Raw genomic sequence first — 25244 nt, 5'->3', positions numbered from 1 at the left:
AAAGGGAGGAATTAGAGGTATAATAGACACTAGCAATGACTAAACAAGGCTTTTCATGGGGCAGAACACAAAGAGACAATGAGAAAGGCACAAATGATTATAAATTTAATCCCACAGGAATACAATTTGTTGTCCTAACCTTCTTCCTTGCTTGACATCAAGCAATCTTCCAGAGAGGCATTTTTTGCCCAGGCCAAAGGCATACTCCAATTAGAGAACACACACTGAATGCTGACCTTGTGTATTTTCAACTTCAGTGAAGATCTGATAACCCTTAATTATTTTTGAACTGTGCAAGGCTATTTGAACTTTTTGAAATTTAGTATTAAATGCAAAGCACACTCCAGCATACAACAAAGTAAACACTTCTAGCAGTGCAGAGTGTTTATTCTGGAAATGCAATCAACTTAATTCCTTGGGAAGTGATAAGGACAAGAAATGGAAGTTAACATAGCAATACCCAGTGATGGGTAAAGAGAAAACAGTGCTTCAACAGACTAGGAATTTAATAGCATTATTTAATTCTATTTTAAGCTAATTAAGGACAAAAAATTTCTACTCTGGGCCTTCTAACTGTGGTGTAGATTATTTTAAGTGCATTTTCCCTTAGTGATTGCAAAGAACACAGAGGGCTTATGCTGCTACTGGATGATGCCTTTAAGACCCATTTTTTTTCCAGAAGCTGCAATATCCTGTCTTCAGAATCAAAGACTTCAATTAAAATAAGGCAAAACCCACACCACCATTTGAGTAAAGATGTTAGGCTGTTGCCAAAAAAAGTTTCAGAACACAAATTCAGGACAATACACATATGCTGTGAGATGATGTTTTGAAAAAAACACTGGTTTAAAAAAAAAAAAAGAGAGAGATATTTTTTCCGAGTCCAAGAAAACTGACATAAAATATTTTGCTCCTGTTGTGTATAAAAACGTGTGCTGTAGGAACATGAAGAAAAGACAACGAGCTTATAAAAACACCAAAGCAAAACAGGTCTGGAACAAGAGCGCGTTCTACTCTAGGATCATGGTTCTTACCTTTTCAATATCTTCACCACTATCATTCTCTCCATTTCCATAAAGTTGGGCATAAAGTCTCCAGATTGCCCCATCATTTGTCACTCGTGAAGTGACTCTGCCCAAGAGCTCTTGTAGCTTCCCCTTCAATCCACTTGATACCTCTCCAGCACGATCTGCCAGACCATGCACTACCGCTCTGACCAGAATAGTCAGCACCTTCAAAAAGCACCAGGAGAGAGTTGTTATTTCAACTCAAATCAACATCAGTATATATAACGTCACCTGTAATATTTGGTCTCTAGTAATGATTGTGCCATATGACAAGTACAGAATTTACTAGGAAATGCATGGACTAATTCAACTGATTTAAGCCTCATCTATAAGAGTCTATGTTGGTGAAGGTGAAGCGGCCAAAAATCTAAACCAGAAATTAGGGCAAAGGGAATTGCGGCAGAAAATATCTTACAGGTACTTTCACCTTCTAATACAGTTATAAAAAGATCAGTGAACAGGCTGAGCCAAAATAATTCAGGTAATGGAAGACACTCTTTTCTCATGACCTCTATTTAACAACCTGCAGAAAGTGAAAGATGTACAGTGGATAAGATGGAAACTGGAAGGCAATGGAGTATCACCTTGGGAGTCTCTGTTTTTAATGCATTCCTGGCGAATTACTAGCCAAATCTAGTTCAATCGAACTCTTCTACAAGTACTCATTGGTGGCCATATTTTTTGAGTCACTGGCTTGAGAATGTGGGATCTGACCTGCAGAAATGCTGAGCATGTGCAGCTGCTGGTGGGAGCCAGGTTTTGCACGTAAAAAATGCTACAACATACCAGTCTTTTTGTCCCAAATTGGACACTGAGAACTAGAAAACAGAGTCACTTGGCTTCAGTTTCTCCTCAGCAAAAAGAAACAGCAAATGTAAACCAAGGCAGTAGATCATATGATGAATCAGAAGAAAATAAACCCCAGAAAAGCTGTGGTTTATCAAGTAAGTAATACCTGTCCTGTGCAATGCATGAGACACAGAGACTGGGGAAGAAATAAGGATGAAAACAAAATGGAAGTTTCATCAGGCTTGCAATCACGGCAAGAGTTGCACAAACACCTTCATGCTGCTACTTCCTAACTTGTGAGCCTGTCATTTGGCAACTTTAACGCTTCAACATTTTTGTCCACGCGACACTAACACAACGAAATCACACTCACAACGAAATCACACTCACAGCAATATTAATATCAAGATAGTAATAAAACTAACTTCAAAGATGACCTGCGAATAGCTGCAAACCCTACAAATACACCACTGCTCTACTGAAAGTAGAAGGGGATGCATCCGCACAATCAATATGCAGTTAGCTGGCAGAAAGTAATGACAGTATCAAAGTATATTACACTTAGAATAAAAACACACCCAGTTTAGCATTTGTGATACGTCACTTTCCTAAAATAACTTTTCTTCTATAGAATGACTCAATTACAATGCATCGCAAAAAATAATGAGTTTTATCAGATACAGAAAATTCTTGGCAGAACAACCCAAATCAATAATCAAAATGGCAGCTAATATCATTAAATACATCTAAGTAGTACAAGAAGTGAAAACAAATATACATCTACCTTTTCAGAACCAATGGTATCACAGTAACATCTGAACATGAGTTAAACAGCTCTCCTCTTGTCTCCCCAAAACCACAGCAGTCACTTATATTTCTTATAAAATGGTATGACAAACTGGCAGTTCCTTCCTTCTTTTCAAGATCTCTTAAGAGTTACTTAAGATAACAGAAAATATGATCAACTATTAATAATCCAAAAGTTCTGAAATTCATCTATATTTATGATATGGAATATAAGGCACCAAGGCCCATCATTAACCAGGTCTTCTACAATGAGTTGCTAGAAAAACACTGGCAGGTGTTGGTACTTCCATTACTACAGCACTGTAATAAAAAACCATTAAGAGATGCAAGAAAAACCACCAAACAATGTTCCCTTTTGACAAGAAACTAGAACTGGTCCTGAGGATTCATACATAGATGTACGACTTCTCAATCCATTTCTCAGCTTTACAAGACTGTTAATCTAAGTCCAAAATGTTAGTTCATGTGAATATCATATATAATCATCAAAAGTTTTTAAGCTAATGATATTTTGTTTGTACATTAAAAAAAAAAGTTTCCTTAATCAATAGGATGCAGCAACTGTAAAATTACCCCTATTCCCACAGAGTCCTGGCTTTGCTTACACTTCTATCATAATAATGAATTTCCTTTTTTTGTAATCCATCACGTAAGCTTTGGCACTACAGCAGTTAAAATGAAACTAGTGTCAAGACCCCGATTAAAGAGTCCATTAAACAGTAATGGGTCATTAATGCTACTTGGTTGTGCACACTTGCTAAATAAAGTTATTTCAAACTGCAAGTGAATTGTACTAATCATACAAAAGTATTAGCAGAGCTTTGCATTTAGGCTGCCATAAATGTTAAAATTTATATCTTTGAGAGATTTTAAATTGCTACACATACTAAACTACTAGAGCAATGCTCTGTTGGCCCAAGATCCCAAACAAGCAGTAGGGGATTTTTTTTGGTTGGTTGTTTTTTTTTCATGTCTCTTTTAATGAACTGGGCTCCATATGATTACAGAGTCCATGTTTAGTATGACATCAAACCATCGGCATTACTCCTCCTTTGCTTTTGTGAATAATGTGTTTACTACAAACTGAACAAAAGATACTGTGCCACAAAACCTTAGAAATAAGCCAAGTAATTTCTAAATACTGCGATTTTCATCAGTTACTTTCATTTCACAACTGTTCTCCAAACAACTCCTTTCATATAAAAATTCTCTTGGTCAACTGCTTTAAGATGCTTCACTAATACTAATCAAACTTGACAGTTGCCCAAGAAAGATAAGAACACTCAGATAACAGATCCAAAATGACAATTCTGCAGTCTGTGAGCTCTCCCTATTCCCCTTCCAAATTAAAGATTTTATAATAAAGACAATTGTCATTGGTGAGCTACTTAAATGAAGTAGAGCTCCAGAAATTATTAATTCCTACCCTCGCTTTTCAAAATCCCCTTGGAACATGCTCATATGGCCTTTTGTTCAAAATGGTTTGGCAACATGAACTGCTGAAATGAGGATGTTACTTGATGGAAAGGGTACCAGAAAAACTTTGCTAGAATCAAAATAGCACAGAATTGCAAAGTGGAACCCTTTGTCCATACTTCCGTATTCATAATCTTTGACAGCATGTAATAAAGATATGGTTTCTGGAACAGTATATCTAAACAGTCTTTCCAATCACAAAATAACTTAGCCATTTACAAGGCTGCAACATTCCAAGTAAAAAAAGGTTGGTTGCCTCCACAAGCACACATGTGACGGAAAGTAGTATAATCAGGAGTTGCAGAAATGTTCCAGTTACATTTACTAGCTCATACCAATAATTCAGAGACCAAATTGATGATTATAATAGGTAAGGCTTTCTCCTTGGGTACTTTTTAGTGACTGATTTACTAGTGGAAACTACAGATAATTCTGTTAACCTTTATATTTTATTGCGTAACACAAGTATCAAGGGTTTTCCAGGCATATTTCTCAGCTTTGTGAACATTAAAAGATATATGGAAATGTGAAGAATGTGATTTTAAGAACCAGTAAAGAGGGAAGGTAAGAAAGTGTGCTTTTAACATTTACACAAAATGCTAGCAAACTGATACTTTTGAAATGGTCCTTTGCTGTAATCTTTTGAGCATTGTTGCTCATCTATAAAGAGCCTTTTAGCTCTTCCTTGTTCAGTTATATCTGCAGTATCTGTGCATACATATTTTCAAGCTTCATGATATCATGATCTCAGAACCTTTGCCACAGGGATAGGATTGTTAAATAACCAGAACAGCACAAAAGCAAAATTTCCCAAATCTGTGTGCTGTACTCAGAAGACTGGCAAAAAGGACAACAATCCAATCCTAACAATCCTGTTAGGCACAAAGGCCTAACTGAAATCACCAATAAGAATCTGAATGCTTTACTATTATTAGAAGAAATCAGTGATTTAAAAATATGACTTCATGCTATTCTGAAATAAAAAGTCTGATGTAACTACAGAAATCAAGGGCATTTCAAACTGTACACTCAATTGCACACTTGTAATCAATACATTCAGTCTCACAAGAGGTATTCTGCAACAATGATTATACTAAAGGCAGTTGGTTTTCACAAAGAACTGGGATCAATGACTCAATTTCTTTCTTCCAGTCCTGTGCATATTTATTTTTTTAAAAAATTCCTACCTTGTTTCTCACCACTATGTCATGCAGCTTAGTAGTCTATCAATTGAAATCTATGATGACTACAAATAGTAAGTATAACCTGAGAGAAGAAGATACTATGTTGAATAGAAACAATGGTGTATGTTTTCATTTACTCATGTTCATGATTTCACATTGTCAAAATACAACTGTACAAGACGGTTATAGATCATAGATATAGATAAACAGTCCAGCTGGAAAAAAGGAGAGGCTCACCAATTAATGGTGAACTTTGTAAACAATTTCAGCAGAAGCTTTTATTTTTTTATCTGCTTTTTTGTTTTGCCGAGGAAATTCTCTTCTCTTCTCTTCTCTTCTCTTCTCTTCTCTTCTCTTCTCTTCTCTTCTCTTCTCTTCTCTTCTCTTCTCTTCTCTTCTCTTCTCTTCTCTTCCTTGTAAGATAATTATTTCAAGCCTGAAATTCTCTAATCAAGCTCTGAGGTTTTTCTTGGCAACTAGTAAAACCCTTCTAATTGAGGCAACTGTACTAGAAGGTACAATGAAACCCATAAAACACTTCACACATCAGAAGCCAAAGTTAAAATTAATATGCAAAAAGAATTTAGGAAAGACGTAAGAGTTATAAAAATTGTACAAGAACAAGATGAAAAAAGTTATGCAATAAAAATAGAAATTTAATACAAGCAATATCCTCAAATCCTTTAATAAAATGTATTTCATAAAATTTGACATATAACAGTAATAGGCATATATATCATCTCAAAACATCTCAAATGAGAAAATATATGTAGAATTCTCTATTCCTAGTCAGCTGTCAGTCTTTTAAAAACAATACAGTAAACCACCCCTAAAAATGCTATTTTAAGTAGCAATTGAGAAAAAAATTCATTGAAAACAGCCAATCATCTACAAGATACTCTCTGACAGGCTCCACCAGTACTACAGTAATCTAGCTGCCAAACACACTAATCTTTACCACATATAACACAGTTTTCCACTGACACTCTTTAGTGCTAACATTTAATGTTTAGCTATACCAAACCTAAAAGATTTTATTAATACAGAATGTTATCCTGTGCATGACTGGCTTTACTAGTAATAAGTATTGCAATCATGTATAATTTGTTATTAAAAAGAAATGTGAAACAAGTATTTAACCTCCCTGTCCCCCATGACCATATGAGATGTTTCCACAATAGTAACTAATTCTGTCTGCTGTCTCTCCTCATCACAATTCCCAAGATCCAGGAAAGCCACTTTTTCTCTTTTCATGGGACAAGAGACAAAACATACTCCTGGGATCCATGAGCAGCAGCAGCTGACTCCTCTTACCCTGGTACTACACAATCTCCCTAAGAGCTCATAAGCTCTTTAACCAAATCTGCTAATTTTTAAAACATTGGAGGTGTTTTACTACTCTCCTTGAGAGATTTTATGGCTTGCCTTGCAGATTGTCTCACTATTTTCACTGAGTGTACAGAACTCTGCTTGGATCAAGACCTGGTTTCAGCCAAGGTAACAGCCCAGGTACATTCTCTGGATTTTGTCCCGAGTATACATTAACAAACACAAAATTTAACTGAACTACAGTGAAAGATGAGCAAAATACCTCTTTTATTTTTCTTTGTTCTGGTTAATAAGAATCAATATTATGACCGTAATGCATTCAATTTATTTTCAAAGGCTCATTTGTAGAATTTTCCAGCACATGGGAAAAACTTCCCTTTCTTTGAACTAAATAATTTATATTAGTTCTGATACAGAGATATGCAGGAACAATATGGAAAGATGGGATTAAGCATTGAATTTTATACAAAAATAGGCCTTAGAACTGCAAGGCTTATGTGTGTTCTTTCACAAAGTCTGTTGCAATCTGGATGCAAAAGTTTTCAGTTTTGTCCAGTTTCATTTTAAGTATTTATTCTTAGAGTCCAAATCTCCAGAACTTAAATCACTTCACTGGCATGTGCACTGTCATTACTGCTACCACTATCAGCAGCTATCAGCAATCTCTCTGTCTCAGAACAAAAAATGGTGAACATATAGGATGACTAAACATGAAAACTTCCCCACCTGTGTATCCTTGTACTTGTCTCTTAAGTCCATGAGCCGGTGATAAGCTTTAATTGCTTCTGAAAACTCTCCAATGTCTGTACTGGTGAGAAGGTAGTTCTCCCATATTTGCCAGTGCTCATAGTTGCACTTGAGAGCTTCTTGAAGGGTTCGAAATGCTTTGATCCTAATCAATAATAAAAGAATAATAGCGATTATTACAGAAGATTTCTACACTAAAATCAGTTGGCAGAGGATCAGCTAAAAACCTGCTCATTTAAAGAAATCCCATTTAGAACACAGTGCGATGCTCATAATTTACAATATTGATAATCCATTGCAAACTCTTGCAATGGAATCCAATCCAATCTCTTGCAAACTATTTTGTATTAGTTCATACACAACAGTACACTCTGTAGTTTGAACTACCTAACTTCTCTAAGCTCTTGTAATTTATTTTTTGTTTCCAAAAATTTGTCATAGTTTTGCCATCTATGTCAATATTTTTCTTTCCAAGTTTTTAACCGGAACCATGAGAAGAAAATCATGCTGCAGTTGTAACACACATTAAAAAATTAAAAATCACTGAGTTCATGACAGATGCAGAATGGCATTGACTTATTTAGTCACACAGAAGGTGGTTACTTGACAGCTTTTTGTGATTTATTTTAAACATTTACACATAGTAAACATGCATATCCATTGCACAGAAGCCCATCATTTTCAACTGTTCTTTTCCTTAGGTCAGGTGGAAGGTTTACCTACATCCTCTGCTCCCTGATGCTGTGCTCAGTACAAACGTGTCAGAATGGCCCCAAACACTACTAGGGTCCTTCTCCAATCTGGCCTATCTCATACTGAGAGGAGAAAGTGTTATGGAATAAAGGAGGACAGCACAATTCCTATAAAATCATCATCAAGCCACAAAGCATCTTTAGTTATTCAAATGCATCCACTGCAGGCAACTCTTGACCATTTCCTTACCAAAGGAGAGCAGCAATGGCATCCTCTGATAAGAAAATGCCATTTTAAGTATATGTTGGTAAGGCTTGTGAGCATACTGTTTAAAGCCTTAAACAGACTACCAAAAGTTGCAATAAATTTGAAACTTTAAAATAGCTCTGCTAGAGAATTGGAATGATACAGTTCTCTCTAAGAGACTGAAGTCTCAGTTGGACAGTCATGATGCGTAAAAAACCACAAACAGAATGGATTCCTTTAAATTAAGGCTTGAATTGGAGCTTTCCTAGGCTGGTAAAAGAATCTTTGATAAGGCATAATAATACATCTCTTCTTAATAGATATCCTGTAAAGATGGCCTGTTACCAAAATTTGCAGTTCATTTGCTCCATATTGCTTGAGTAAGTTGTTAAAAGTGCTTTCTTTAAAGAAAGTGCAAAGAAATTGTGGGTTGAGTTTCAAAAAGAGGGTCCAAGACCATGTAATATCTAAGCAGCTGATCAGACCATTAAAAGTTTGACATAGCTTGCTCAGGGAAAAACATAAATAACTGCCAATCTAAGGCCATGGTATTAAGAGTTTTCAAATACACACAAAGAGCAAAATTTTTTAAGGAGAGCAGTTACACTGATAGAGCAGAATTATTTAAGGAGAGCAGGTCATTTGTCATAGCTAGAGCAGAACAGTCCACATGCAGGATCTTCCCGTGTTCACTCACATTTTCTCTCACCTCTGATATATCAATAGATGTGACGCTGATGAACAAATGGACTAACAGTTGAGTCTTCTCCACTGTTAACAATCTCACTAAGAGATTTCAGACCCCAATTTTAGAAGATTAAATTAGAAAATAACACAGTCCTGTTCCTTTTGTGGATTTTGCTACAATGGAAGGTGGGCTCTGCCACAGCTGGAAGGAGCTCTGCCTGACACATGTATTGTTTCTGCAACTGCTCTTCACCATCTGTAGGTTAGCCTGTATCATCTCCCCTTGTCTTCCTAATGATTAGTAAGCTATGAGGAGGGCAGATGCCAGTAAGATGGAAATGTGAAATGTAGTCAAGATACCAAAGGGATGGGATGGAAATAGTATTCCACAAGTCATCATCTTGCTACGTAATAAAATCCTCTAGATTCTCAAAACAAATCTCCTGTGTATCTAACCAATCACATAATGATGGAGTATCCTTAACCAGTTAAGTAAATTCATACCCAGACAGAAAACAGTAGGCAGTAAAAATGCATTATCTGGTCTTGGAAACCAGGAATCTTTCATATAAAGGACAGAGGGCCAGTCCCAGTTTGCTCTGAGAAATCTGAGACCTACATTTCAAAGACCTCCTGGCTCACAGAGTGGTTTTCTGGTAAACCAAAGCAAAGAGTCTGTTTTCATCACAATTAATTTTTCTGGAGCAAATTCAGAATACACAAAACTTGTGGAGTCTTAAAAAGCAAACAACCCCAAAAATCAACAAAACCCCTGTCCTTCGGGTGTTAGCAAGTTGCTTGCATACACTTTTCAAAAATTACTTATGTTATATTTGTCTGTTTTTTGAGACTCTGCCAAGCCGTGGCCAAGTGCACAATCTATGGGCCTGAATTAAAAGCCTGGTTGGAGTAAAGCTGGATTTTTTTTTTTTGAGGCAGTGAAAGAAAACTATTAACTATCTTACTTTTGTTCCCTTTTTTTTTTAAACCTTCACTTATTTTTTTTTTTTTTCTTCTGGCAGGCTTGAAAAACAAGAATTTATGTACCCCCACACAAATTATTCAAGTGTACTGCTATAGATGTTCCCTGTTTTGAGACAGAGTTAAACTAGCTCACACACAGTCTTGACCTGTAAGTGACTACATAAATAATCAAAGTTGCTGTTCCATAGCAAGTACGGGCTACACTCAGCTATCAGCACATAATACTCACTTTAAATTTACTGTACATTGAGTCCTATCTCACATGTTTCCTGTGGAAAAAAGCTCAGCAACATGTCCCTGTTCATTGCTTTTGCTACCGTATCAAATAGGTTACAAGTTTTGTACATACTTAGCATATTAGATCACAAGAGTAGGTTAAGAATAGTAAAATTCAACCAGTAAACTGAAACAAATCACTCAGCAGTTTCTCACCTTGTAGCAGATTAACAGACAGAAAATGATTTTGATTAAAAATATTTTTATGAAACAAGCATAAGCCAGTACCACTGAGCAGCTGACATTTTGAATTGTATGGAAAAGAAGGAGCAGGAATCACATGAATTGCATATACTCAAGGCACTGCTGAAGATGGAAGGAACAACTGAAAAATTAAAACAAGGTCTTATTTTCTGTTACTTTTTAGCCTTGTGTAGTTATTCAAACACTTCATTTTCTCCTCCCTCCTGCTCCCATTGACATATCTACCTCCTAAGTCCATATTACTTCTCAGTTTTCCTATGTATGTCTATAAATTTACACTTTTATGCAAACTTACTATTCTTTCTCTCTTTTTTTATTTATCCTCCTGACTACATAACCATATAAATTGATGTCAGATTTCAAGTAAGGTTTTAAAAAATAATTTGTCTCACTCTTTTGTTTCATTCTTTAGTGACAAGTTATAATGTGGAAATTCTTAAATATTAAACTCTTTGTGGTAAACTTTTATTACATTGTGTTGAAATACAAAATACAAAATAAGAGTGGCAGTCCACCTAGGTCAAAGCTTCTTGTATGAATCATTAGTTTTGAGGGAAAAGAATAAGCCAGCTGGCATGTGTGCAGATTTCCATCTGCTTTTGTATATAAAAACCAAACTAGCTGGTTTTCCCTTAAATCTATGGAGGATAATAGCCTATGAAATTACATAGGTCTGAATACATCATTTGCTTAAAATGGACCTACCTTCTTAACTTCACAGTCAGAGTAGTTTTTATTCTTCATCTTTATTATGAATATTCTGCACAGGTTACAGATCTAATTGTACATCATAAATACTTCTACCAAGAAAAAAGTGTAGAGAGAGGCCGCTACTTATATAAAGGTCACAAAATTATTTCCTCTAAAATAAAATAGTTACCAGTGTTTCAACCCAGCAGAGAGAACTGAAGGGCTAAGAATTACAAAGTATGAGTTAAGCACCTTATAATAATAAAAAACTCAATGTCAAAAAAGGGAAACCACAGTTATTTGTTTTGGAAGCAATATCTTCTAATACTTTTGAAGTACTTACTTCTGTTTTAATCTGATATAAGCAGTTGATAAATTGTTCCAGGCCTCAGCATTCTGGAATGATAAAAATACCAAAAAATTTATTCACTTACATTGTGCTTACTTGATAAAAACACGCAAGCGAAACTACTGCCAAACACCATTGATTTTGCTAATCACACATATGGACGCAGAAATTCTACATGGCAGTTAAAATATTACATTGAAATATAAATTATTATATTAAAATTGAAATACATAAATATTTGACTACATCAGCAATCAGGTATATAAATATTAATTAACTGCCTTGTGGCTGCCATACCCTCAGTCAGCTCTCGCCTTCAGTCTCTGCTGTAAACAGGCATCCTCTTCTAGGATCTAGCTGGGATGGCTGCAAAGGTCAGTGCCCCCAGCAGCTCATCACTTCTCACCAGCTGGAAGCTAGTTAACCTGCACCACTCTCTCTTACTGGGTAAAAATGATCTGGTGTCCCCTAACGCACGTCAGGTAAAACCAGCAGAGCTGTGCGGAGATGATTCCTGCCCTTCGCCTGACACTGCTGGAAATGTGAGATCCCATCACTGAGTTCAGCAAAGTGACAACTGGAAATGATTTGAAGAATAGAGTCTGAGCACTGCAATGAAATGTACTCTGGAACTGAAGGCTATCCTGAGGCTTGAGAAGCTTTTAACTCATGCTGGGAAACCTTTCTGGGCCTTATTTAAAGAAAATGGTCACTACACATTGCTACAGCTGCAGATGTATAAAGACAGGCTTTGCCTCCAACTGAGAGCCAGTCCAGCACCTTTTACTCAAAAAAAACCACCACCTAGCCCATTGAGAAGTCAGATGGCTTGGTCATATGAATAGAATTAAATGTAGGCCCTAGAGAGATAAGTGAACCCAGTTCTAGTATATACTTGGAAGTAAATTTACTGCACTGAACAACAACAAACAGCAATACATAAAGTAAGAATTCCATTCTTGTCTGAATGTACATTTTTTTTCCCTTAAGGAAGTTAATGCATTTTATGATAAAGAAAAAAGAACACTCTGTCCCCTCTCATTGCTTTCTCATTCTTTTCTCTTGGGGAAATATATATATAATAATAATAATAACAGTTTCTATTGAGTAAATGGCATAAACGCTAAGCAAGCAACAAGCTGAGTCAGGCCTTTGGCAAAAGCATTGTCAGTGTATTCCTCAGGTAATTCAGCTGGCACCTTCACTGTCTCAATGCACATTCAAACAACAGTACTGCAGACATGCATGGCCTGCATCCTGAAAATATGGCTAAGCTCCATTCTCCCTGCGCTTCTGACATATACAGTTAAAAATTTACTTGTCATACATGAACTTGACTTTTTTTTTTTTTTTTCCTCCAGGAGAATTTGATTACTTAGAGGACTAAATATTTTAATATAATTTTTGTTTTATCTCTTTTTAGCTCTCCTCAAAATTTGGTCAACCCGTTTTGTCTGTTTTAGCAATGTGTGCAAGCATAAAGGAATTTTTCAAATATATTTTAACATTCATACACACTCATACTTGGACAAAGTTAAGTACTGGGTAGAGTATTTTTGTAATGCCTTATGACAAAAATATATCCTTCATGAACAAGCTTAATTTACCCAAAGGGCTAAGGTTTAAACAAGTTTTTCATTATTGCTTTGCTTGTCTATAATGAAAACATCCTTGCTGCTTTTACATAAGCCATCTGAATAGTTTGTTCAAAAGTACATACATCTGGTTCCAATGTCACACAGCGCTGAAATGCTTTGGCAGCACCTTCGTAGCCTTCTAAAGCAATGTATGCACAGCCCAAGGAAAACCATACACCTAGCTGGAGAGAAAAAATTCATGGTTACCTATACACATGGATATTTCTGCACAAAAGAAATAATTTGGCCCGGGTGAACAACCATACAACTCTTGTTGATTTTTACCCATCTTCAGCTATAACAGTATTTTACTGGAAAAAATAATATCCTGTATGCTGATTACAGAAAATCTTTAGGTTCAAAATTTTAATAAATATGGATAAACAAAGCTGTTGACTGCATGAAGACCACATAACCACTTGTGAAGTGCTCTTTAACAGTCCATTTTCATTTACAGAACAAAGTGATAGCTGTTTAGAGGTTTGCATATTTTGCTTTCATTTGTGAAAAATCCACATTCACCTTATACCATTACAATTAGGTCAAACAATAAACACCAGGAAACGTTTTTCAAGGTAATCACATTTTACAAAAAAATATCTCAAATGACCAAACAGGAACAGTTCAAAATTACAGTTCTTCCTACTTGTCAGTACAGCGACCTTCTCGAGTTTCTACTGCAGTATTTAGAGATAGAAATGTACTTAAATAATGCCTTGCACGGAGAATGGAACTTTACCAGTTCAGTAATCTTGTATTTAAAGTCTTTATTTGTTACAACCAAATACCTCCCATCAATAAAGATTCAACGAGGGAGGAGAGCTCAGCACCTCCCTTCTCCATTCCCCCTTCTCAGGGAGCTTTAGAGCAATGAGGTCACGTCTCAACTTCCTTTTCTCCAAACTAGACAAGTCTGCTCCTCTCAGGATGCTCCTTCCAGTCAGCCCCCTTTTCCAGCTTTGGAGACCTGCTCTGGATGCTTTCAAGGACCCTCACATCCTTCTTAAATTGTGGGGCCCAGAACTGCAGGTTAATCCCCTCTTCTGACCCGCCCCTTGTGCTGTGTTTGATACATCCCAGGATTTGCTGCCCTCTTGGCTTCCAGTCACTGCTGACTCACACAGAACTGCTACCCAGTGGCACAGTGTTTGGGAATGGTACAAAGCTGCACCAGGGGAGGTTTAGACTGGACATTAGGAAGCACTTCTTTACCTAGAGGGTGGTCAGACACTGGAACAAATTTTCCTAGAGATGGCTGATGCTCCAAGGCTGTCAAGTGCTTAATAGGCATGTGGGCAATACCCTTAAAAATCTGCTTTAACCTGGTCAGCCCTGAATTAGTCAGGCAATTGGACCAGGGGATCGTTTTAAGTCTCTTCCAAATGAAATAGTCTGTGCTACTCTAAACAGTATCAGACAAAAGCATAAATTGCAGCAAAATAAACTTTCATAGCTCTTCAACAGCAAGTTCATGGTTTGCCACATGGTTAATTCTCAAAGAGCTGCAAGTTTACTAGCATTACCTTTTACAAAAGTTCTGTAATTCAGAAAAGTATTAAACCCTAAGTGCACTAACAGAACATTTTCTGACAGTATTATGCTTTTTAAATGCATGCAGTCAAAACAAAGCAGGACATTTTATAAGGTGCTACAAAATCATTCCAAGTACTACTATGCTACTGCAATAAATCCAGCCATTTCTTCATTCTATATGCCAAGGCAGAAAAAAGAAAGGTTTTCTTGGGAAGTTTTTTTGAGAGGGATAGAGGTGGGGAAGAGGAAGATGGAAAAACAGGTTACATCAACTCTGTATTGCACAACAACATATTACTTCTTGAGGTGTCTGTTTAGTGTCTGTATTCTCTAATGTTTCGGGTACTAGTTCTGAAGCACCTAAGTCTGATAACTAAGGTTCTCATTATGAAATCATAACAAATATTTAGCCACAAAAACATTACCTTAATTTTTTTTTCAAATCAGGGATTTTACAGGGTTGAGGATAACATTGTTGGTTTCTAAACAAGGAGCTTTTACCTCTACAGCGTAATTACAAATTGTAGCAAACATTTTTACAGTTCTCTCCATTTCAAACTCGTTTTCTTGTCTCTGATATCCAACTTATATCTGCTCCCAACTTAATTGCTATAAAATTTATAGTTAATCCACTTCAAAGCTTAGATCCCAGAATACAAACACATGACACTGATCTTTGTCAGACCCGGCAGCCTGGTGGGCAATCTTCATGATACTGAGAAAAGAACAGAACAAACTTGACAATAAAGATATCCTTTTGCTTATGAGGGTGTAAGTGGATGGCCCATCCCTGGAGCAGGTGGAGAAATAGGTGAAGACAGAATTGGCAGCTACATCTGGCCTGGGCAAACAGGAAAGCCCACTTTTCAGTATAGTCAACCTGTCACTTTCATGATTCATAAACTCATCAATTCAAGGAAGAAACTACACATGAAGATAAAACTGTGTTTCTCTAGTTTCAGACAGCAATATTAATAATAAATAAACATTTATTAAATCTGATTTTTTAAGGCTCTTTTGCCCATCAAGTTTTCAAAAATCCAGCACTCCCACAAGACTGCTATCTCATTAACTCCCCTTTATCATCTTTCTAGGTCAGTAATTTTGTGAACAGGAAAAGCAGGGGCAGAGACAGGAGTGATCAAGTATGAAATTGAAGGTTATTTCCAACTTTATAGCTCAGGATACAAGTTAAACAGTGCTTCTGTAAAGAGTGAGAGGAAAAACAGTCACTGCATGTCTTATAAAGCTAATGAGTAACAGCAGCAGTCTCACTTCTGAACTTGTGCAGACTTTCACCACTGGAGAACTGTGTGAGCTCTTTGACCTCTGGAACTGTCTGTCAAGCCTTGCAAGATGCTCACAGTGAAAATACAAGAGAAATGCATCTGTCATCCACAGTCGTGGACTAGATCAAGTAAATCTGTGAGCAGCAGTGCTAATGAAATGAGTTTCAGGTATATTTGAACTGAAAAGCTTTAATTTCTTTGTGGATTCCCCAAAGACTGATAGAGTGATTGGCTTATATAGCCAACACCTACCTCAACGATCTCAACCACACTTGACTTGCTGGCTGAAAAGTACACAAGATTAAAGGAGGGTTGAGAGAGAATGATTTTATCCATTACATATTTTGGGCAATCAATTGATGAGTCTAAAAATCTCTCCCTTCAGAAAGGTTTCTAATAACCACAAAAAAATTAGAATTTCTTTGTAACAGGAAGTCTTTGTTTACTTGATAAATTATTCACAATTCTGGGAACAAGTTAATCAATTAATTAATTAATATTTTCCTTGTGTTAAAGTTCTTGCATTTAGAATCAATTTCCACTTTGCTTTTCACCTACAAGACATGCTGGAATAGGGAACAATTCATTTCTGTAGTCACAGAATATAGATAGAAATTAGAAGACAGTTATGTCAGTCTGCACTACCTAGCTCCCAATCTGTTTGTTTGAAACAATTCAACTGAATCTTAAAAAGAGCTTCCTAAGCAACAAGAGGAGGAAATGTTCACTTTCCTATATGGACTGGCCTATTTTTCTTGGATTTCCTTTCATCTAAACTTCCTTTGGATAGGATACAAAATAAAAAAGCATTTCAGCAGAATATTTTTCAGTTTTGACCCCTGTAGGCCATCTTCTGAAGCCCTTTATTATCCGGAAGTCCTCTCAATTTAAATAAAACTCCTATATATATAGGAGTAATATATATTTTGCTGGCATTTTAGGTCATTTTGTTTTCCATTCTAAAGATGTTTATAAGTTGTCTGGAGTTCATTTGAATAAGAATAGGACTCTGATTCATTGGAATAAATTATGTCAGCAAAATACAAAAAAAGCTTCATGAAAATGACTTGAAAAGCTGGAGGCCTTTAAAATTTTTCTAAAGCAAAAGTCCAGTTAGTCACACGGAACTTAAAACAGCATCTTCAGCAGTGTTCTTTGGGGGCAAGAAGGAGGAAGACCCTGCCTTTGCATGGACCTAGAAATAGCTATGAGGAACACATTTTATATACATAAACAACCACAAAGCTTTTTTCACTTTTCAAGACCTTCCAGAGGGTGAGCCTTATTGGCATGGGATCTGCTGGCTGAAAAACTGAAAGAAGATTACAAAAGTTGTCTGCAGAATAGCTTGCAAAGTTCAGCAAGAGAAACCAGCCTCATCAAGAGAGCTCTTTTCATTGTGGTTTCAGTTTTGATGCATTGTTGTAAGAGAAGCTACTGTCATCACAAGAGTAACACAGCCCTTCTCAGTGACTCCAGAACAAGACAGACCAGAACACTTGAGAAACACTTCTGTGAAATACAGACATCAGAGTTTGTAACTCATAGCCAGGGTCAACTCAGACAGGGTAAAGGGACACTTTCATTGAAATCTGCATTCTCCTTGTGACTGTTTTGCTTTATACCTTGTTCATAATTTAGTTGATGGTAATTATTAATTTGCAGTGGCTCCGTCTCCTTAAAATTTCTTTGAAAGAAATCTACAGGCAAAGATTTACCTGCATGCAAAGACCTAGATGCAAAAGGATATCTTCATTTCATACTACCATTTTTAGCCAGGCTTCCAAGTACATGTTGAAAACTTTGCAAAGGATAGTAATAAACCGTTATTTTGATAACTGTGCCCAGAACTATCTTTTAAAAAAGTGTCATCATTCAAAACTGAATGCGTGAGCTAAAACCAAAGCCGTATGCGCGTAATTTCCCAACCTGCATAGGGTTGATCTGCACTGAGCGTTCAAAGCACTCCACACATTCCCTGAATTCCCGGTTGCGGAGATGGAGGAGGCCTTTGGAGCGTTGTGCGCGGGCGCTGCGGTGCCTGGAAAGCTCCCAGGCCTTATCGTAATAGTGGTGGTCTTTAAGAACATCACCGAGCAAACAGTATAATCCCGGTGTTTCCTTCTTCTCTAACTCCCGCCTGAGTATTTCTTCTGCCTGTTAAAGAGCAAAGGGAAATCAACACAAAATGAATCATTTATTTTCAGTTAATTACCTACCTGAACAAATACTGCTTTAGCACCTTGCAATTATCAGCTGAAGATTAAGAGGTAGGGCTAGTGAGGAAACGGTATCTTCATTGAACGCAGCATCAACGATGAAGTCCAGAAAGAATCTGGCTTCAAACTGACATTTAAAACATACTTTGACATAATACGGTGGCTTTTGGTTTAACACTCCAAGGAAAATTAAACCATAAGAACAAGAAGCAGCTCACTCCTTTCTTTATGTCTTCGGTATGTATTCTGTCCCAAGAACAAATATCAGTCCTGGACATCAAACCTACACCTAATTCACAGCAATGCAGTATCAGCACCATTAAGGTATTTGCAGTGCTATATGTTTATTAATTTTTATGTGTCCTAGTAAGTACTCTTGCAAAAACTTCCAGTCTCTTTTCTCTAAACGCTCTTTTCTGAAAACAGGATTTCCATTCTATTATGTCTGAAGACAAATTGGCTTTCACATTGTTGGTAGTGGAAATTCTATGCTTTTACAGAAGGTATGGAAATTATAAATTTATCTAAATGTTTAAAATAAAATATATTCAAAATATATACAGCTTTATGAAAAGGAAGATACAACCTGTGTCTCCCAAACGTCTATTATGGATTTTAACTAATTTCAAAAGCTATTTTTCTCAGGCCCACTATCTTTACCCTAACAATAAAATTATTGTTTCTCTTTTAAAGAAAAGACAGTCTGCTTTCTGTGGCTTTTTAAAAAGATAAATACACTGGACAGATGATCTCTTATTAAGACTGAACTGTTATCTCAGTCCCCCACCACAAAAATGTAACATACACAATTCAGATCAGTATAATTTTTCTTTTAGAAAAGATCTGCTTGAACCACCTAAATCAACCAAGATCCAGCACAGCCTGACACAGAATTAAAGTGTGACATTGTAACTCCAGTCATTCTATCATAGCTCATTTATCTAAAAGGTAAATGCATCATCTCTGCATCTAAATTATTACTGCTTTTCTTGTCTAAGAATTGCTTTCTCCGACCTTTAGATGATCTTTAGAGAAGCAAAGTCTTCTATTCCAATCAGTAAAATTCATTAAACCTATCTGAAAAAAAAATTTAGAAAAATGGCTGGTTTACCTTGTTTTGACATACTTAATGCATACCAATATTAGCACCTCATTCTTACTATTATATTTGTAAAGTAACAATACAGTCTACAAATATTTGAAGTGCACAAGTGTGAAGAAGGGGTTGATTTCTAAAAGAATCTAAAATTAGCAAAAATAGAATCCCATTAAGAAGAAAACTGGTGGCTAAATATTAGGAAAATAACTTGACGGCAAGTGTTTTTGAGACCCTATGGAACTGTTCTCTGAAAAACGTCAAAGAAACTATTATTAAACATTTAGAATTAGCCCAGCCAAAACACTAGAAAAATCTTGCCTGACTAGAAGACTGTACTTACAGAATCATAGAATGGTTTCGTTTGGAAGGGAATTTAAACATCATCTAGTTCCAGACCCCTTGCCATGAGCAGGGACACTTTCCGTGAGACCAGGTTAATCAAAGCCCCATTCAGCCTGGCTTCCAGGGATTTGGCTGAAGTGCAGTTTACCTCCTCTTAACTGCCTCCATTAGTTGCTATAGCATTTTAATAACAGACATTAAAGAAGATTTTTCTCTGCTAGAGCAGAGAGAGCTGAGTGCTTAATTTTTTGCAGTAACCACATTAGACACCAAAAGATAAGGTGGGTTTTTTTTTTTTTCCCATTCAGATAAAGAACAAGATTGAAATGTTGCTGTGTAAGGAGATACGAGGTGAAAAGTGCATTGCAAGCTGCTTCTTCACCACTTCCTCTGCAGGGCACTCCCAAGCTCAGAGTGCTATCCTGTGGCAATCCTAGACTAAAGAGACAACCACTCACTAATGGTATTTCACATTTAAGAGCATTAAAACACCATGTTCTAGTCTAAGCTTACAAGACTTCGTTGCCAACACAAATACTTCAGCACACAGATAAAACAGAGAATTAAATAAGCAGAAGTCTGACTTTTTCTTCATCTGATTAGCTATCTGATCACCTCTCTGGCATGTTGCAAACATTTTTATTACTTAAATCTTTAAAGACTAGTGCAAAGATCAAACTAAAAGAAAACCCCTGTGTTGTCAAAATATTTGCCTTCTACAAAACCAGATAATACTCTAAAACTGGGTCTCTCGTTTTGCCTAGGGATTTTGTGGGGGAGGAAAAAGAAAAATCCTTTCCACTAACTTTGTGGTAAAATGTTTTCAAAAAATCACATTTAATCTTTGCTAAGAACCCTGGTCCTGCAAAAACAAATCTTTACTTAACAACAAAAAATATCACAAAACATTTTTTACACAGAGCATGTAATATACGGAAATGAATTACAGCCACTAGAGATCTATTCTTACTCATTAAATGGACACTAAATATTAATAAGCATGTTTATAACTAAAAGTTATAATGAAATTTAGTAAGATTTGATATGAAAATTATGAATTAAAATATAACTTAAAAAAAAAAAGCTGTATAACCCTCACTGACTGAATCAGGTGCCTTTTATAACAACACTGCTTTTTCACAGCACAGTCTGCACCGGAGTGGATGGAATTCAACACTCACCCCAAAAGTCAGTTGATTTAAACATAAGAAAGATTTAGATTCCTATCTTGTCCTCTGAACTACTATGAGTGGTATGAGAATTAAACAAGCAACACTTCACAAAAATCTCCAATCAGTAAAGAGGGGCCTAGTTTAACGAAAAGGCGGTGCCTTTTCATTACTCACTATACAGACTCCTGGATGTCAAGTTCAAGATTCATCCCGCATCGGGCTTCCCAACCCTAAACTTCCACTTGTAGTTCCATCCATATGTTCCCATGTTTTTATTTTATATATTTCCTAAAAGACCCTATTAGCTTTACTTTTCACTGATCTACCAGTTCTATTATTTTATGATTCATTCCTTTGCTAATTCAAAGTATTTCCTAAAAAGTCTTCATTTTTCTGCTTGCACATAATTTGCTTGGCTAACAGAGAAGTTGCATGAAGAAGCAGAACAGAGGAGCATGGAAAAAGGCAGTGAGAGAAAAGGAAAGCTCTTTGCTTTTGATTTCCTCTTCCCTGTAATTTTATGCAAGACCTTGGGCAAGACTCCTCTTTCTTAGCTTTGTAACCACACACAGGAGTGCTCATCTGCCTTCTAGGAACTGTCACTATATATAGTGGAAATTAATCAAGTTCTTGAATGACCTAATGCACTAATCAGTGTGGTACTGCTTGACATCTGGGAAGCCATACTTGACTTTAAAGGTGGGCTTTTGAGATCTTACAATAATTGTGATAATTGTGTTTCCTCACTCAAATGTTTTGAGGTATGTGTCATGCAAGACAAGAAAAATAACCCTCTGGAATTTGGTTTGCTGGGTATGTTCGTCCAAAACCAGACTCTGTATCATGCTGTATACTCCCATGAGATGATGGAATGGAGACAGGGCTGAAAACAGGCTGTTGTAAGATGGAATATCCATCTAATGCCAAATGGAAGATCTCACTAATCTATCAAAGGTCAGCAGCTACCATGTTACAGAGTTCTAGCAAGGGAGAAAGACTTCCACTTCAAGTGGGAGAACTGAGAAGTCCCATCTCTGGTTCACTCTTTCTTTTAGCAGGGAAATCGTACCATTTTTAGGTTGAAGTGACCTCTTGCACCTTAAAGAGACAGAGCTGTCCAATGTTAATAATAATCTTGAGATCTCTGGGTCCCTCTCACAGTTAAAAGAAGGGAGAGGGCACTTTTCAACACCAGTTCTCACTACACACATGGAGATGTCTCCTTTTGCAATGTATCTGCTAAAGGAATACAGGGAGCAAAACACTTCAGGGAGAAAGCCACAGCAACTATCATTGTGCATTCAGGTTTTATAATAGCCTTTGCTCCTTATTCTATGCCATTTTGCTCATTGCTTGGCACTCAGTTACTCTTCTGTTGACTCACGTTATAATATTAGTTCCTACTACTTTTGTTCAGATTATAAAACCAATATAGAGCCATATCTAGTATCAGTAACAAACCCTCAAAAAAGCTTGCTAAATGTTAGTGACATCTAACTCTGCAAAATTTGTACTGCTACATGGCCCTGTTATAACCAAATGAATGATGTATTTTCTGACAGCACAATGTGGAGCTTCACATGGCCTTATCTACATGCTCTGTTTCTTTATCAGCAGATAATTCCAAAATAGGAGGAAAGAAGGTATTTGATGTTTAAGTACTCGGTCACATTGGTATCACTGATATTTACAGTTTTATTAGATTTTTCAGTATGTGAATGAAATACATACTGAAGTTTATTAAACAGAGTTTGTTCTTTTCCACAGATATATGTTAAGTTCATTAATGACCTGAACATCTAGTGGCCAACATACTACTCCAGTAGATATTCATGCATTTCTACAAAAATAACTACCAGGTTTAAAAACATCAAACCACTTTTGGTAAATATAAGCAGTTCACACTCACTTTGCAATAAAGAGTACAGATATTCATTCCACTCAGTGCACAGCTACATGTTTCTAATTTTCTCATTTTTTTGGTCCAAAGCTAGCTTTTTCCCGATTCTGTTACTTCATACTTACACAGCATTTTCTGTTTTTCAAAGCACAGCACAATCCCTTATTCTGAAAGCATTTCTAAGTAGTTTCCTGTGTCAGATATCCTGTCCTATTCTCCGAGAGCCATTTTCATAACTCCCTTGGGGCAGTTTGCAAATGTAACTAGGACAGAATGCATTTCCAGGAAATGGAAAATACTGACCTCTATTTCTCCACTGTACTGAGAAGATTGCGATATTAGCATGCCATCCCCAAGGCATGCATAATGTGGCACAGAATTTGCCAGCAAGACTTATCTGTCAGTTTATAATGAACAAAATCTAGGCTTTGGTGCATGGCAGTTAGAAAAAAACACGTAGAGTATAAGGCATTCTGCTTTGTTTTCTATCAATTGAAATTATACATCTCTATTCATCAAGCCTGAATTAAGTTAGAGCATCATCTTTGTGCTTGTGGTGTCGTAAAGGCACATGTACATTCACATATTTAATGCTACCACATACTAAACAGAGGGAAAGGAAGGGCAGAAAAGAAAAGTCCCTATTTTTGTCTGAAATTGAGTATTTCTGAATATCTATAGAAATTCTGAAAACACTGCTTGATAGCATAAGTTCCTGCTACAGCCTATGTGAGAGTTTGCACCAGAAAGAGAACACAGCTAAAGTTACACAGAAGTAGGCATTGCTTCCAAGTATAATCTTCTAAAATCTTCCTATCATTGCTCTAATAGTAAAAGCAAAATAATCAACAATAGGAAGGCTAATATAGCCTGTTACCAGCAATTTTAAACAGTTATGTCACTGATACACAGTTAGGTCGTGGCTTTTAACTGTCTTTGGAGCTGATCACACACAGTGGTAGCAGTGCTAAAGAAATGATGGAGAAGTTCAGGAAAACAATGCAGACTTAACAAGTAAAGCCTTTTAATCTTACAGCACTTCTTGTCTCAAGTCTTTGATTCTGTAATTTGAGTATGTTAACATCAATGAAATACATCAAACACTGATGTTACTCTATTTAAAGTGTTTTTAAAAACTACAGCTAATAGTTGAAATCAAGTGGAAAAGAAAATTAATATCCCTTCCAGACAAAGTTTCAAGACTCTATCATGAATGACTGCTGCAGCTTTCTTGAAATACCCACATTTTGCTGTCTACCCATAGTAGTTAATTTAATTATCCTTGAATATTTTCAAGGATCACTATCACAATCTTCTTGCATCTCAAGTTGCTTTCTATTTACCAACTTCTATTTCATGTGGCTATCACTCCAAGTCAATTATTTTTAGCATTCACAGGTTATGCCAGGCTCTTATGTCCATTTTCCTAAGCAGATTTTCCTGTGATGACACCTCTGTAGAAGTGATTTGCCAGCTAAATCCAGACAGTCCTTTCCCCTCCAGATGCTATTCAAGATGGGATCTCAGCTATATGAAACAGTTTTCTTACCTTTCCATGTTGTCCTGCTCTTTCATAGCAGATTACTGCATCTTCCCACATTTCCAGCTCCTCAAATATTTGTAAGGCAGAGCTGGTGCATCCCAGCTCGAAGAGTAAGTTTGCAAGCTGGCGCTGGAAAGGTAAGAAATTCCATGTAACTGAAAGTAGCAATTAATGTCTACAAGTTAACAAGATGTTAGAGGCATTTCTGACATCAACAAGAAGCAGACCGGTAATACAGAATGATTCTCCGGAAACTTCAGGTTGGAACCTCAAACAGTGTATATACCTCAAAACCCTGCCACCAACTGAATAAAAATTGTTGTGCTTTGAACAATTTAACATTACAATTAATACAAAAATAGAAAAGGACACGGCAAGAATGAATTGACAGAGATGAACTTCCAGCCCTTAAATGGGGCTCATGTGGCTGGAGAACAGCTGCAGCCAGATGTTGGGAATGCTGAGTGGGAAACACAGCCCAAAGAAGGGATTTAAAGCCCCTTCTAGCAATGCTTTGTCAGAGTAATCTGCACCTGTGGAGAAACAAGGATGGAGAGATAGGCTCTGATACAATTCTGTTCAGTAGCTGTGAGCAATTACTGTCCCAAACAGCCACTGCCAAAGGGTGTTGGTTTTTACCCAAATCAGTATTGGATTTGAGTTTAGGTTCAACTCCCTAGTTGAGTTTTCCTCACAGTTCAGTCAGCTTCTTTGTTATTTCAAATTCAGCTATTATTTCAGTGTAATAATGAAAACAAATGAGTCATGTCTTCAATTCAAAAGCAAACATGGCATGTTTTCATGACTTTGGAAAGTCATCTTTGGTCTTTATTTTTTAAGAGAAGATTAAAACTGCAAATAGGTTTTAACCTTTGAAGAAAGGGTAACTTTCTGTTATATGTGACAGACAGACAAATAGGTTTGCAAAAATAAATGGGAGCATTCTGTGTATGGATAGCTACTTATGCTGTGATACCCCACA

The 25244-nt window shown here is 36.5% G+C and overlaps 1 protein-coding gene across 2 annotated transcripts in view; it reads right to left on the bottom strand.

Moving 5' to 3' along the window:
• The window catches only part of TTC27 (tetratricopeptide repeat domain 27), a 113602-nt gene that overhangs the window by 6143 nt on the left and 82215 nt on the right, over window positions 1-25244 (bottom strand). For both annotated transcript variants that reach the window (XM_058419995.1, XM_040060206.1), the window contains 6 exons: window positions 24269-24391; window positions 17917-18144; window positions 13249-13347; window positions 11523-11575; window positions 7379-7544; window positions 1035-1232 (listed from right to left, as the gene is read on the bottom strand). In XM_058419995.1, the coding sequence (XP_058275978.1) occupies window positions 1035-1232; window positions 7379-7544; window positions 11523-11575; window positions 13249-13347; window positions 17917-18144; window positions 24269-24391 (867 nt within the window). The remainder of the gene's footprint in view (window positions 1-1034; window positions 1233-7378; window positions 7545-11522; window positions 11576-13248; window positions 13348-17916; window positions 18145-24268; window positions 24392-25244) is intronic.

The sequence above is a fragment of the Hirundo rustica genome, chromosome 3, assembly GCF_015227805.2.
Source record: "Hirundo rustica isolate bHirRus1 chromosome 3, bHirRus1.pri.v3, whole genome shotgun sequence".
Classification (NCBI taxonomy): domain Eukaryota; kingdom Metazoa; phylum Chordata; class Aves; order Passeriformes; family Hirundinidae; genus Hirundo; species Hirundo rustica.
This window is presented reverse-complemented; position numbering and strand designations above follow the sequence as displayed.